Genomic DNA, 15,279 nt, shown 5'->3' on the forward strand with positions numbered 1-15,279 from the left:
GGAAAGAGTCAATTCTTGGCTTTTGACTTTCAAAACCCTGGCCCTCAGGGAGAAGAGAAAGAACGTGGGTTATGGACAATAGCTTTGAGAGAATGATGACAAAGAGCCAGGCTACCACCCCTATTAATCCCCCTCTCCTTCCCTCCCCCACACATGGATAAAGATTCTGGGAGACTATAAAGCAAGGTGTGTGTAGATTTTATGGGTCTGTAAGAAAATAACCCACATCCTGCCTCACCACAGACAAGCCCAGGGAAGAAGGGTGATGAGGGAATGTCCACATATATTTGCACAATCTGAGACCCGAGGAGCTGGGCCACTTCCCCAGGCAGCACCCTAGGGAGGTCCTGGAGGAGAAGTGAGTGCTGGACACGGCAAGATGAGCCTGAGACTAATGCCCAGAGTCTCTCACGACTCAGCACGGTGTGTGAGCCCCAGGATGACTCCCAGTGCCTGCAAATCTCATAGAAGGAGGTGAGGAGGGGAACAGGCAAAATGGCCTCAGGTTTGGAACAGAGAAGGACCACTGGCTGGACCGACCACTGCAGACCCAACAGGAAGGAGGATATCTTGGTAGTTGCCAAAGTAGATTGATGATAAACCACAACAGATGTCCCCTTGGCACTGCCCCAGTCCCCCTGCACCTTGGGACACAACACTGGAGAAAACAAGAGGAAAATCCCCAATTCACTTAGATTTATTTCTGCCACTCCCAGCAGAATAGGGTTGTGAAATGTAAATCGAGTTACAGGAAAATAAAGAAAACCATATTTTTATTGCACCTGGATTTGTGGCTGAGATCTGCTCACCCTGAGGCGCCACGGGCCACGGGCTTCTGCGTGTCCATCTGCATTGTTATTAGCTGGCATCAACTGTGCGATCCCAGTGGTGGCACCAAGGTCCATTCAAGGTCCCTTGCACACTGCCTGCAGCTGAGTGCACTTCCTTACTGTCACACACAGGCGGGCACGCGTGCACACACCACGTATATTGATCAGGAAAGAACTGTACCAAATTACCATTTAAATCAATGTTTGAGCGCTCAGCAAATGGAAATGTCAAAACCCACATTTTCTAAGTGACCTCGAAACACCACATTGATATCACTTATCTGAGCTGGATATGCATTTGTTTTACCTCTTCCCCTCTTCAAACTGTCCTCTTAGGAAACTGTAAAAATTAGGGAACTGGGAAAAAGGCAAAAAGAGAAAGAATCTGGGGTAACCCACAAACTGTGTAGCCTGACATTGTCCAAAATGTAATCTCTGGAACAGTCTTGTGGGATATTCTATGAAAAAGGTTTACAAGGCTGAGTAAGTTTGAGGAAAGTCTGTGGCCCGCTTCTTGGCGGTTCACACTTAACACATTCAAGTCCTGTGGGAAACAAACCTATTTAACTCACTTTATGCTAGAACTTCCAAAACCTATTTGACCACAGAGCTATTTTTTTCCACCCAATGCCTCTTTACATCCAATTTCATGGAATACACCTCAGGGAACACTACTCCAAACATAAATTGGCCTAGTGATTAAACAAATTAAGAGAACAGAGCCAAAACCCCACTCCTGGGCAGCTAAGATATTTTATAAACACCAACAAGCCATCAGGAAGAAATCATTTACAAGTGAAATCAAGCCCAGGATACAGCTTGCTGCAGCCTGTATTAGGCCAGAGGTTCTGAACTGAAACTCAGCACCTTTAAGAAGTCAACCCCTGTCCCCTTCCTGGCAGCTACAAGGACAGGACCGAGTTGCTGAACCAGCTTCACCTCCTCTCCTCCTTTCCACGTTATACCCCCGCCTCATCCTCTTTTCCAAGGCACCTCTGCTCTGCCTCCCAGGCAGCCGTCCCCACCTGGCTTGCCCCACCCACCAAAGCAATTCAACTCCATGCAGTTATTGATCACCAACGAGATGCCAGGCACAAGGCTACAGCAATGAGACTACAGCAACGAGCCAAGCTAATAGAGCTTTTGTGTTCACGGAAATATGGTCTAGAAGTGCCTGCGAGCCAGAAATCTTCTCTGAACATCAGCTTCCACATCTGGAGGGAAAAAAAAAAGTGGGAGCATTGGACTAGAAGACACCTAAGATTGCTGGTTCTGTATTTCCAGGCTGGTGGAGCCTCCGTCAAGTCTCCAGTGGGCCCTTTTTCAGAGTGGGAGTGAGGGATCTGACACAGCTAGGTGGCTAAGTAGGGGATAGCAGAGGTTGGATTAGAAGGAGTGTGGAAGGGCTAGGAAGGGAAGTCAAAGACTAAAACCCGCCCCAGACTGGCCCCACAGTGAAGGAACCCCTGGGTTTCAGGGCCAAATTGCCCTGGCATACATCTTGCCTCCCTGTACAACTGGAAGTCAGAAAGCCTCCAGTTTAAACCTCAGCTCTGGCACTGTTCGCTCTGCAATCTGATACAATTTATGTCTCTGAATTTTACGTTTTAATCCGTAAAATAGGAATAATAATGACTATTTCACAGAATTTGGGGGATCACAAAACGAGATACCATATGCATGACTGAGATGTAGAGATAAATAAATTACCTCCCATTGATCAGCAAAGCTGTATAGCCTGAAATGAAGCATGGCTTGTAACAGTCACTGAATGAGTGAGTGAGTGAATGAATGAACAAATAATAGAGGTTTCTGGAAAGGAAAGGTCGTCCCTAGCATATAAACTCTGGTGGTGAGAACTCCAGAAATGGCCAATATAGACCCCCAGATCCACTGATTTCCTCATATTGGGAGGCACCTGGTGTGCCATGTGCCCCAACCACATCCCACCACGAACGACTGTGACAGACATCACCCCATCAAACATCACCTAAGCTTTCAACACATCAGCCTTCACCCAGTCTCCATAGACAAACATCTCCCTTATCAGGCACAAACAAGGAAACTCATCAAGCCATGAAAAATATTTCCTTAACAAATAAAACCTCCACTTTCAATGGAACAGAAAGTATGACATTGTTAGGGGTTGAATGTTTGGTGTTCCTCCCCAAATTCACATGTTGAAGCCCTAACCTCCAATGTGATGGTGTTTGGAGATGGGTAGGGCCACTGGGAGGTGATTAGGCTCACATGAGATCATGAGAGTGGTGCCCTCATAATGGGATTAGTCCCCTTCTAAGAAGAGGAGGACAGAGAGCTCTCTCTCCACACACAGAGGAAAGACCATGTGAGCACAGTGAGAAGGCAACTGTCTACAAGCCAGGAAGCGCACTCTCACCAGGAACCAAATCTGGGAACACCTTGATCTTAGGCTTCCCAGCCTCCAGAACTATGAGAAATAAATGTCTGTTGTTTAAGCCACCCAGCCACCCATGGTATATTGTTATAGCAGCCCAAGGTAAGACAAATGTCAAAGAAAATATAACTCGAGCTTGAGCTTGAGCTGTGAGTTATAAGAGTAAAACTTCTTATTAGCAACTTAGCAGTCACTCACTCAACTGATTGTACGCCAATCACATGGGGGAAATGAAAATGACCATAAGCATTTCTGCCCTCAAGAGTTCATGGCTGAAGGACTAAACACAAAATAGGAATCAAGGATAATAAGGCTAAGAATAGAGGCAGATGTGAGGAATCACTCATTCTGCCCAGAAGAGTTATTAGGAAGGTGTCATGGAAGAGGGATCATTTGAGCAGGCATTGAAGGATGGTCAGGAGTTGCCCAGACAAGAAAAAAAGGGAAAAAAAAGGGGAAGAAGGAGTCATTTTAAGCAGAATAAAGGCACAAATGGGGAAATATTTGGAGGTGAAAAAGAGTATGGAGGATGCAGAGACAAGGAACTGGTCTAAAGTGGATATGAGAGCACAGGCCTAAAATAGAAAAAACAACTGAAGATGAAACAGGTAAATTGGCTGAGGCCCCATCACCAAGACCCTTTATGGACGTCAACTTGTAGGCCACAAGTTGCAGACTGGTGGGCACAGGCTGAAGCTCTCCTACCGACAGGTTTGTTCATGTAGCAAAGAGTTTCTTAAAAACTTGAGCTACCACTTAAAAATCAGGAGATTTTCATCATGGCCTTGGATTTGGCAAAAGATTCTTAGATATGACACCAAAAGCATGGGAAAAGAAAGAAAGAAACAGATAATCAGAACTTCACAAAAATTTTAAAACTTTTGTGCTTCAAAGGACACCATCAAAAAAGGGAAAAGATAACCAACAGAATGGGATAAAATATTTGCAAATCATATCTGATAAGGAACTTGTATCCAGAATGTAGAAAGAACTCTTATAGCTCAATAATGAAAAAGACAACCCAATTTTTTAAACGTTTTAAAAGTTAAATTTTTAGATATTTAAAATGATAAACAGGAGACTTTGGTTTAAAATCCAGATGCCCTGGAAACACTGAAAGAACTAATCACTCTGGGCTCACATCCCTTCATGGTAATGACAGGAGAGAGCTGAGCAGGGGCTGCCTCCTGTAAGTGAACTCTCTAATCAGCCACAGTCCTCACTACTCCCCACTGTTCCCCAACCCAGCCTACTTTCCTCACTGAAGCCACTGAAGGTGGTGAGGCCTCCTAAGGTCATTGCCCAATCACTCTATCGCATAATCTCTTTAAGACTAAATTCATTCTGGTGCTGAGTTGGAAGTTTTTTATGTTTGGGGTTTTTTAAATTTCTTTTCCTTCACTGATTTTATTGCCATATTCCAAGAAAACTCTTAGCCAAGAATGTATCCTATATTTTGCGTCTCTCACAACACCCAGCACAAGACTAAGAACAAAGTCGATGCTCAATGTTCACTGAATGAACCTATAAATGAATGAGTAAATAAATGCTTCTCTGTGATCTTCTTCAATACCTTGTCTTCTTCCCCCCAATTCTAGACTTACGCCATTAAGAAGATGGCCTAAAATGAATATGGATGTGTAATAAAAAGATAAAACATGAAAATCAATCACTACATTTCTATTTTCATTTTCTATTAAGGTGAAATGGAAATGGGAATTCTGAATAAATGCAGAACAGACCATTACGTCTAACAGTAAGACGAATTAGAGCCCAGGATAGTGGAGAGCACCTGCAAATAAGATTACTAAACACTATCAGGGATCTTTGAGGGAACTGTGAAAAACAGGATAGGCGCCATAAAGCTGGAGATGGGCAAATTTGATTTTCAAGAGGGGAAAGAAGTTCGAGCTTGCCAGTTCCAGACTGAGAATATGGTGTTACTCTCAGGCAGGGTTCCTGAACAGATTCATAAAGGGACACTTGTAAACACCTCGGACAGAAAGCAACATCCCTTTGGAGCCAGCACAGGGTCATCAAGAACAAGTCATATTAAATTCATTTCATTTTCTTCTCTCTGACAAGGCTCCTAGCCTAGTGGATGAGAGAAATACAGCAGATAAAATATATACAGTGCAATGATGGGGTGGGCAGTGAAAAGGGCTAATTCAACCCTTGGGCTATATTAATAGAAGCATTACATACCCCATAAAGGAAGTGATAGTGGTTTTCTTTCTCCAGTCACATTTAAAGAGTCGCATTTAGAACTTAGTATCACTCTTAAAGAAGGCTTTTGACAGTACAATCTTTTGGAGGTCTATTTGGCAAAATCTCTTTAAAAGCATAAAGCTCTAATCCAGATTACTGGTATCTGTTGAAAAATTGAAAGATCTGGCTGGGCCTACATTCTAAGTGGCAACAACTGGTTGAACCCAAGTAGTGACTGCCCATTTGGACAGGACATGTGCTCTCAGGCCGACCATAACTACCACCTCTTCTTATGTTGCCCTGGTTGAGGCAGTGGGCCAGCTGCCACAAATCATCTTACCTAGCCAGCTTCACTCACTTATTCTATCTGCCAAGTACTCAAAGGCACTGGAGTTTGCAACCCGGGATGCAGTAGATCCCAAGGTGAGTGAAGATGATAAAGCAGCAGTGAACCACCTTATATGAGCAAATGGGAGATAATCATAGTCCCTGGGTTATGATTGGAGTCTCCAAACACCCAATGGGCAGTCATGGGAAAGAAGCATCTGTCTTGTTCTATGAAGTCCCAAGGTATAGAACCGAAAGGTGGATTAGAGATATACTTAACCCAACATAAAAACTGCTTACAACAGCCAGAGTGGTCCAAAAATAGAATATGTGGGCTTGGGAAGTGGTGAGTTCTCTATCACTGGAAATGTGCAAGCATGTGGTGGTACTACTGTGTTGCAGGTATATAATCAAAAGGATTCAAGTATCTGATTAGGCAAGAGAAGGCATGAGTCTGAAATTTTTCACAATAGGAAAAAAAAAAAGCTGTTTTAAAACATTCCCCTTTAAAGAAAAAACATTCCCCTTTGTTAGATCAGTAAATGCTTCAAAAGGAGAAAAAAGGGACTAAGCCAACAAAAAACTCAGCATCATTTTTAAAAATCAAAAGTTCCCCTCACAAAATGCACAGAGGACAAAATCTGTCAAACTAGGTGGAGTGTTTGTGGCAAACTGGCCAGATGATACCGAAGGTAATTGGCATCAGGCATTATTTTTGGTGATTGGTCAAACGCTCTTCAGAGGCCAGCAACAAAGGCAAGGGAGGAAAGTAAGAGGGTAAACAATGGACCGTGATCGAGAGGCAGCGGGTCCCTACCACAAAACTGCCATCTGCTACTGACATCAATCCTTCAAGGGGCAGCTTCAGGCAAACAATGTATCGGGGACACTGGGCCTGGAAGAAAACCAGCTGCCTTCACATTTCCCACCTTGTGACCTTGGGCAAGTCATTTAACACTACAAGGCCTCAGTTTCCTCATCTCTAAAACTGAGCTCCTACAGACCCTGTCTGTACTTTGTGTAGGCCAAGAGTGGTGAGGTCTGGGAGTGAGCCATGGAAACAGTTGAGCCCTGAACACACATCAATAGTTATGATGATGATGATGAACAAAGAGAATTTTGACAGAAAAGATTCCGGACAATTTCAGGCACAATAGCATCCTGACCTAAATTGTGTGGGTGTCAACACTAAAGGAATAAAATCAAACTCTTTTAACTAGAATGCAGAGACATTTAGAGTCTGGAAGAGACAAGATCATTTGGAAAAATTTGCTGCTGAAATGCATTACCTTGTCCTTGCTAATTAGTTGTTAAAATAAAGGCAAAAAATAAAAAGTAAAAGAATCAGCCAGAGCTATAAATGCTTAATTGATCCTCAAGCAAAGTTCACAGGCCCAGTGGTGGCAATCCTTCAAAAATGAGATGAGCACATTTTTTACTAAGACGATGCTTATAAAAACTCCAAACTGTCCCAAACTCACCATACCCTTCTCTCTTATGGCATTTTTCATGTGAAACTCAGTTTTAATAAACAGTAGTAATCAGCCAGTCTTACAAAACATAAACTTCCTAAAAAGCGTGCAGGCAAAGGCTGAAACCAGGCTTTGTATTGAACACTCGAGAGAATTCAGATCTCTGACCAATAAAGGGCGGGTATCTAAATTTTCAGGAAGGCTGAAACATTGTAAATCACTGTCTTCTACACTGACTGAAAACTAAAGAGGAGGAGCCCAGGGAAGAGCAGGGTTTTCTGCTCATTTCTTCCTGGGGTCTACTGAGAGGTGATCTGCACGCCAGGTTTGAGCAGAACTGAAAGGCACAAGACGGTTGGCGAGACTGGAAAAAAACAAAGCTCTCCCCTGATGGCTGCTCCCCTCCCAAAGTTTCCCAAGCATCTGAAGCGTGTACAGCAGCTGTGATGCGCAGCCTCCCACCGCTCCTGTGGAGGCCACCCCACTTCCTGGGTCACTGAGCCTTGAGCTGCAGCAGCACCTAGAAGCAGGTGTGGAACCTCAGGTCGCCGGAGGCCCAAATAATCAACTTGCTCAACAGTCCACCTATAACCTCAGGGGCAGGCATCAACACCCCCGAAGATATATTTTGTCTTTACTCTTTCTTCAGGAGACCACAACACACCCAGTGTTGCAGCAAGGAGAACCGTGACCAGAAAGAAAACATATGCCAAGAGGCCAGGCCCAGGCTTCCCTTAGGGTACATCCTAAGAGAAAGGGTGAGCATGGTGGATGGTGCTTTCAGGTTTTCCTTGCCAAGGCTGAGCCTAGAACTCATGAGGGTGGGAGAAGCTCCAGTCTGGCCTAAATAAAGATTCTGCCTGAATCTGTCTATACGATTGTGTCCGGTTTCCTCTTTCCCCTTGCTAGTGTGGATTTAGAGGAGTGTGCACCCAGTGAGTAGCACTAAAGCTGGAACAAGCAGTCAGAGGTCACCTCATCCTCCTGGCAAGCTTTCCCTGACACTATGGAAGCCAGGCAGCGCCTACCAGCCAGCACACTGAGCTGTTGGCTTTCAGTGAAGGCTGATGACCCTAAATGCTAGTGCACAGACGGTGATCGGGGCTGCACACTGCGAGACAATACATTTTCTGCACTGAGCTCCCTCTTTATGCCTAAATGCCTGCATTAGTTTGGATCAATATGCTCCATAACAGTTAATCCATGGCAACCCAGTCCAGCTGAGAGTCACCGACAAAGAAGTGCAGCCCAGGGATGCTGCTTCCCTGAGCACATGCATGTGAATTCCAGCCCAGAGAAAGGGACAGAGGCAAAGCAACAACAAAAACCAGAAAGGAGAGAGAAAAAAAAACAGATCATTAAAAAAATAAATCAAATTAAGGGGTTTTTTGCATGGCGGGGGGAGGAGGCAGTGACTGACAAAATGGCCTTAGAGTGACATGTCATGGCCAAGATGATGGAGTATCCACGACACTCCTAAAGCAGGGCGTAGGATCCTCCTCACACACCTGCAATGCAGTGATCGCCGCCCGTTCTACAATCCGTACTCCCAGCGCCAGCGCTCTCTGCAGTTGAAACCAGTCCGGACTTGTGCGGCTGCCACTGTTCCCCCTCACAATAAGATTATTGATGCATAACAGCATTTCATGATGGCAGGGAGGAAAAGCAAGAGAAGAAGGAAAGGGGAGGGGAGGCATGACTCCCCAGCCCAAATCTCACCTTTTATTTGGACTTCATATTCGGCAATGATCTCTTTGTCTTTCTTGAACTTAGTTTGAGATGACATCTTCCAATGTGGCCAAAGGCACTGACAGGCTGTTGGATTTATTGCTCCTTTTCTTCCCGAGTCCCCGCTCCAGCCCTGGTAATCACACAGCTCTGGTCGATTTCACAGGTGTAGGGACAAATCTCTTTCACTGGCTGCAGAGCCAGGGGAAAAAATCCCTCTTGTTCTCAGAGGAAAATTCTCTTTACTCGCTGAAAAATGTCTGTAGTAGCTTGGTCTGGCCAAGTCCTCTTGACCAGAAGAAGAACCACCACCCTAGGAGCACGGTAACCTGCCTGATATTTTCAAGATTTTTCTTCCAAAAAAAATAATATAACCGAGAGCACTCACTCACCCCACTCACACAAACACACACACAAACACACTTATGCGTGTACTCACACACTCATCCGGACACGCACACACACAGTTGTGATGCACACACACACCCTCACACCCGCTCACCCGCTCACTCACACACACACACACACACACACACACACACACACACACACACACACATCCACGAGAGGCGCGGCACCTCCTTGGTCCTGCAGTCAGCCTCCGGCTGGCTTTCGAAGGCTCTCTGCTAAGGAGATGGTCAGGTTGCCAAAGAGCCGGTCATCTCGCATCCTCCCTCCCTTCTGCGCCTTTGGTCCGATGTACAGTGAGGCTCAAAGCCAGGAGAGCGAGGTGGAAGTTCTCCTGCTGCAAGGCTTAAGCTCAGGGTGAACAGGAGGCCGGACTGCTCGCCCTGCGGGGCTGGCCAAGCACTCCCCCCACCGCTCTCGTCACCAAGCTCCACCTCCCGGATTTTATAACAACTGACACATTGTAGCCTACAGGAGAGCAGAACTCACTGCAAGCAAAAAGGGGAAGAAACATTCACAAAAGGGAAGGAGGCAGGAAAAAGAACTGGGCTGGGGAGGCCTGAGAGGCCCCTGCAAACTCCTACCATTAGCAGTTGGGTTAGGGATTTTTCCTCCAAAAACTCTAAAAGGTCCACCTTTTCTTTGCAACATGAAATTTAATTCAATTTCTCAAAGCAATGGCTATGTGACAGTTTGTCACACTGCCGGATCGTCTAGCAGAGGAGAGGGGCTGACCCATGTAGGCAACCTCATTAATATGTGTTGAGCATTATGGGGTGGCAGGGACAATGCCAGGCATCTCAGACACACAGCTTTGCACAGCTGTTGGGAGCAGGCTTGCTGGAAACCCAGCCACCTCAGGGTCTCGTGGGGCTTTGGGCAAATCAGTAACTCATTGAGCCTCAGTTTCCCCACCAGTAAAATGGGTTCTCTTTGGGGGCTTTTTCATTCTTTCTTTCAACAAATATTTACTTTACGCTTAATACAGGTCAGGCACTGTTCTGGGTATGGGAACACAGCAATGATCAAACTAGGACCCCCCCCCCAAAAAAAGAAAAAAAATCCCCACCCTCCTGGAGCTCCAGGGTGTCCACATCACCCAACTCTGGGAAGTCAGCACCAGTCATGGTAATATTCTCAGTAAAAGCAGCCCCGAGCAGAACTCAGAATGCATTGTGAATGGTGCCTCCTGGAGTTGTGCAAGGCGAGAGGCCCTGGGAGGGGAAGATGAAAGATAAACAAGACGAGAAAGTTATATAATATGGTAGAAGATGGTAAGTGCTGTGAGGAAAAAATATTGCAGGGTAAGGGCCTTCCGGAATGAGGGAGCTCTTAGAGGCTCAAGTAAGAATGTGAGGCTGAGCTTAGTGCAGAGCTTGGTAATAAGTAAGTGAGAGCAATTCTTATTAACCATGATATCCCTCAACAACCTCACAGCATAGTATATGTGAAGGAACAGAGAGGCACAGGTATGGGAGGTGACTTACCCAAAGTCACCAGCATTCAAACCTAGGCTGTCTGACCCCAGATTCTGCCCATGCAGATGTGCAAAGTCTCCTGCATTCTACTGGAGATTAAACCCATTTCACATGCAGTTAAGGCAGAATAAGATCTTTTCTGTAAAAATGAAATCAAGCACTACAGGGTTGCTGCCACTGGAATTTCACATATTAAGATGGTCCTTAACATGTATTGTCCCCCGAATGTCGTATTTTCACAAATTTCTCAAAATAATCTTCCATTTGCCTTTTTCTGGGTGCATAATGAATGACTTGATTTGGGTTCAGAAGTAAATAGGTTATCCATGCTAGTCCATTGAGGCTTCCTAGAGAAAGTGACAGCTGCAGCCATTCTCCCCAGGTCGGCATGGGGAGGTGAGGGGCACTCAGTACGAGCTGGAGCAAACAGTACAAGCCACAGTTGGGAATGCACGAGATCTGCTTGGAGAAAGCAAACGAGAAGTCCAGCTGGCGAACCACGGGGCTTATTATAGCTTTGTGCCCAGAGACAGGAGGTCACAGAGTTCACAGGTAGATGCCACTGGCCCACAGCCATCACCACTACCCCCCGCCTCTCCCTTCCCATAGACACACTCAGGCCCTCTGCAGTCACCCTTTGGACCATTTTAAAACAGTGAAAGCCACACATGTTACCTGAGAAAGATGTGCTCAGAAATTAGCATCCCTGCCTCAAGCCTAGACTCTCAAAGGAAAATGGGAGCTAGTATCATACATTTGGGGATGTGACAAACTGGATACCTTGCCTGGCTCTGCCACTGACCAGCTCTGAACACTAGAGCAAGTGACTTAAACTGCTTGTTGCCTATTTGAGGCAGGAACTAGCAAATGTCAGCTATTCTCTTCATTACTAAAATTTAAAATCCACAAAGATTTCTGGGAGACCCATGTGTAAGGACCTGAGCCACAGAAATGTCACAAAAAGCCATATAAAACTGAAATGAAGTATGGTATAGAGCTAGGTGCTGAACAACAGAAGAAGCTGGGCTTCGGCGTAAGACAGGTGGTGGGGCTTCCCTGGTGGCGCAGTGGTTGAGAGTCCGCCTGCCGATGCAGGGGACACGGGTTCGAGCCCCGGTCTGGGAAGATCCCACATGCCGCAGAGCGGCTGGGCCCGGGAGCCATGGCCACTGGGCCTGCGCATCTGGAGCCTGTGCTCCGCAACGGGAGAGGCCACAACAGTGAGAGGCCCGCGTACCGAAAAAAAAAAAAAAAAAGACAGGTGGTGGTTTAAATTCTGGCTCTGCCATTCCAGTGTGTTGGGGGGCCTTAGGTAGCTTCTGTGCCTTCACTGAGTCTCAGTTTCCTCGTCCGTAAAATGGTGGGGATCTCACTCTTTGCACAGGATCCAGTGTGATCATGGGTTTAAAGTGCCTGGCACATAGCAGAGGTCCCATGCAGTATTTCTTTTTAGGGTCCAACCATGCTGGGTCTAGGACCAGAGATGGGGTTCCACACATGCCTGGGTTGGAATCAGGAAGGGAGGAAAAAGAAAAAGGGAAAAAGAAGAAAAGCATTGTGCCCGCTGCGAATACATCATAACACACCGTGAACCCACAGCATCCAGAATCTTCCTTCCCCAAGAAGAGGTGGTATGACCTGCTCTTTTCCTTCCACCCCTCCCCACAGCTCACCCCAATCTCCCAGCTGCCCTCTGTGATATTCTCTTCCACGTGGCCACTTCTTCCTCGCTATATGAGAACCAACTGCCATTTCTGATAATTACCCTTCACATGGAAGAAACAGAAACCAGATTGCTCCAAAAATAAATGTGGTAGGCGGCAGGGCCAGGGGCTCTGCCATGTGATTTGATCTGTGCCAGCCCCACCCACAAGGATGGGAATAGCCCCTGGAGGGTATATTTCATTTCCCTCAGGCTCATTTCCTGGATTCTTTTAGCTATTCCTGAATTATACTAATAGCTAATATTTATCAAGCCCTCACTCCATATAGGCATTGGGCCAAGTATTCTATATAGGTTTTATCACTGACATAGATTTTATCACTGGGTCAGGTGCTGTAATCATCCTTGTTTTACAGATGGGAAAACAGGGGGACAGAGCAGTGAAGCAATTTGCCCAGGATCACACAACTGAATTGCATGCAAGCCCACATCCGGCCATATCAGAGCCCAAGGACTCAACCAGTACCCAATTCTATCCCAGAGCAATCAGCGTAGGAATAATTGCTGTCAAGTAGTAACATTTTTCTTCAATCAATATAATGTTCAATCTGAAGTTTGCCATTAAAGAAAGAATTTAGAGTTTAAAATATAAGGAAAACATGTCACAAATGGCCACTGATGAAGCTTAAATCACAATTACAGCTGAATAACACAAAACCCACTGAACTGGTTTCTTTTCCTGGTAGAAAAAAAAAAAGACTCTACTTGGAGGAAGAATGACCAGAATAGTTTTTAGTTTAAGGCAATTTTATTTTTCTGGTCAAATATGAAACACTCCCAAGATGACTAATAAGAGTTGATATCTTTTGTGATATTCTCCAATGCTACCAATTAATGCATCCTTGGCTGGCTTGGTAAATAATTCTGCCCTTCAATCTCTGCTCTACAAAATGAAAGCAACAGCAGAACTCAGCTAGTTAGTGCCAGAATTTGATACAGTTAATAGTGATGATAATAACATGTCTTGTCTGTATATATATACTGCTTTATATTTTATAAAGCCCTTTCATATCGTTTCTCTTATTTGGTCCTCACAGTAACTCGGGGTGGGGAGGGGGTGGGGGGAAGAGGGGGGCAAGTGCGGCTGTTTTTAATACCTGTTTGATAGGAGTAGATAAGTTGCAGGGTTTTGTTTGTTTTTGCGGTACGCGGGCCTCTCACTGCTGTGGCCTCTCCCGTTGCGGAGCACAGGCTCCAGACGCGCAGGCTCAGCGGCCATGGCTCACGGGACTAGCCGCTCCGCGGCATGTGGGATCTTCCCAGACCGGGGCACGAACCCGTGTCCCCTGCATCGGCAGGCGGACTCTCAACCACTGCGCCACCAGGGAAGCCCAAGTTGCAGTTTTAATGGAAGAATTATTTTATAACCTCAAGTATAATGATGGCCTTCCTGGGACTTCCCTGGCAGTCCAGTGGTTAAGACTCTGCACTTCCAATGCAGGAGGCATGGGTTTGAACCCTGGTGGGGGAACTAAGATCCTGCATGCTACACAGTGCAGCTTAAAAATAAATAAATAAATAATGGCCTTCCTAACTGTGTCACAAAACCCATAAGCCATAAAAGCCTGAAAGATTCAACTACATAACAATTGTTTCAAAATTCTGCCTGGCCAAAATCACAAGCAAAGTCAAAGACAAATTGCAAACCGAGAAAGCATGTTTGCAACACCTATGACAGGCCAAGGACTAATTTTCCTAATATACAGTTCAAGCAAATACGTGTACATGAATGTTCTAGCAGCACTGTTCACCATAGCCAAAAGGTGGAAATAATCCAAATGTCCATCAACAGATGAATGGATAAGTAAAGCATGTTCTATATGTATAATGGAATATCATTCAGCCATAAAGAGGAATGAAACACTGATGATGCTACAATCTGGATGAATCTTTGACACATTATGCTAAGTGAAAGAAGACAGACACAAAAGGTCTCATATTGTATGAGTCCATTTATATGAAATATGCAGAAAAAATAAACCCATAGAGATAGAAAGTAGGTTAGTGGTTGCCAAGAGCTGAGGGAGGTGGAGAATGGGGAGTGACTGCTTAATGGATACGATTTGGTGATGACGAAAATTCTTTGGTACTAGATAGAAGTGATGGTTGCACAACATTGTGAATGTACTAAATGCCACCAAATTGTACACTTTAAAGTGGTTAATTTTATCTTCTGTGAATTTCAGTTCAATATAAAATAAATACCAAAAAATGTTCCTTCAAATCTATGAGAAAAACACCAACAGTCCATTAGAAAAATCAGTAAAGAATATGAATAACAGTTCACAGAAAGAGAAAAACATATGAAATGCTAATCAACCTCATTCATAATGAACATAAATCAGGCATGGCTGGGTCCAGGAGCTCTAACAATTTCAAGAGGACACACCTTTCTCCAACTCACCATTCTGCTTTCCTGTATAGTGGCAGACTCTCCCCATAAGATGGCAAAGGTGGCCCCCAACAGTCCAGGCGTACATTCTTCAAGCTGGCAATTCTGGCAAAGAAGGCAAAGTCCTTCCCAGGAATTCCAGCAAAAGCCCCAAGAATGGTCAGTTGAGCCAAGCTGGGGCCCATGGCTATGCTTGAACCAATTAGTATGGCCAGAGGGATAGAATATTCTGCTTGGTCAGGCCTGGATCATGGGCTTGCCCAAGGAGCTGTAGGATGGGTCAGATCCAAACAATCC

The 15,279-nt window shown here is 45.2% G+C and overlaps 1 protein-coding gene across 1 annotated transcript in view; it reads right to left on the reverse strand.

Moving 5' to 3' along the window:
* Positions 1-9,039, reverse strand: part of SRGAP3 (SLIT-ROBO Rho GTPase activating protein 3) — a 257,414-nt gene extending 248,375 nt beyond the window's left edge. Inside the window, exon 1 of the mRNA XM_007463719.1 lies at positions 8,973-9,039. Coding sequence (XP_007463781.1) covers positions 8,973-9,039 — 67 coding nt within the window. The remainder of the gene's footprint in view (positions 1-8,972) is intronic.
* Between the last annotated feature and the right edge of the window lie 6,240 nt (positions 9,040-15,279).

The sequence above is a fragment of the Lipotes vexillifer genome, unplaced genomic scaffold, assembly GCF_000442215.2.
Source record: "Lipotes vexillifer unplaced genomic scaffold, Lipotes_vexillifer_v1.1 scaffold1387, whole genome shotgun sequence".
Lineage (NCBI taxonomy): Eukaryota > Metazoa > Chordata > Mammalia > Artiodactyla > Lipotidae > Lipotes > Lipotes vexillifer.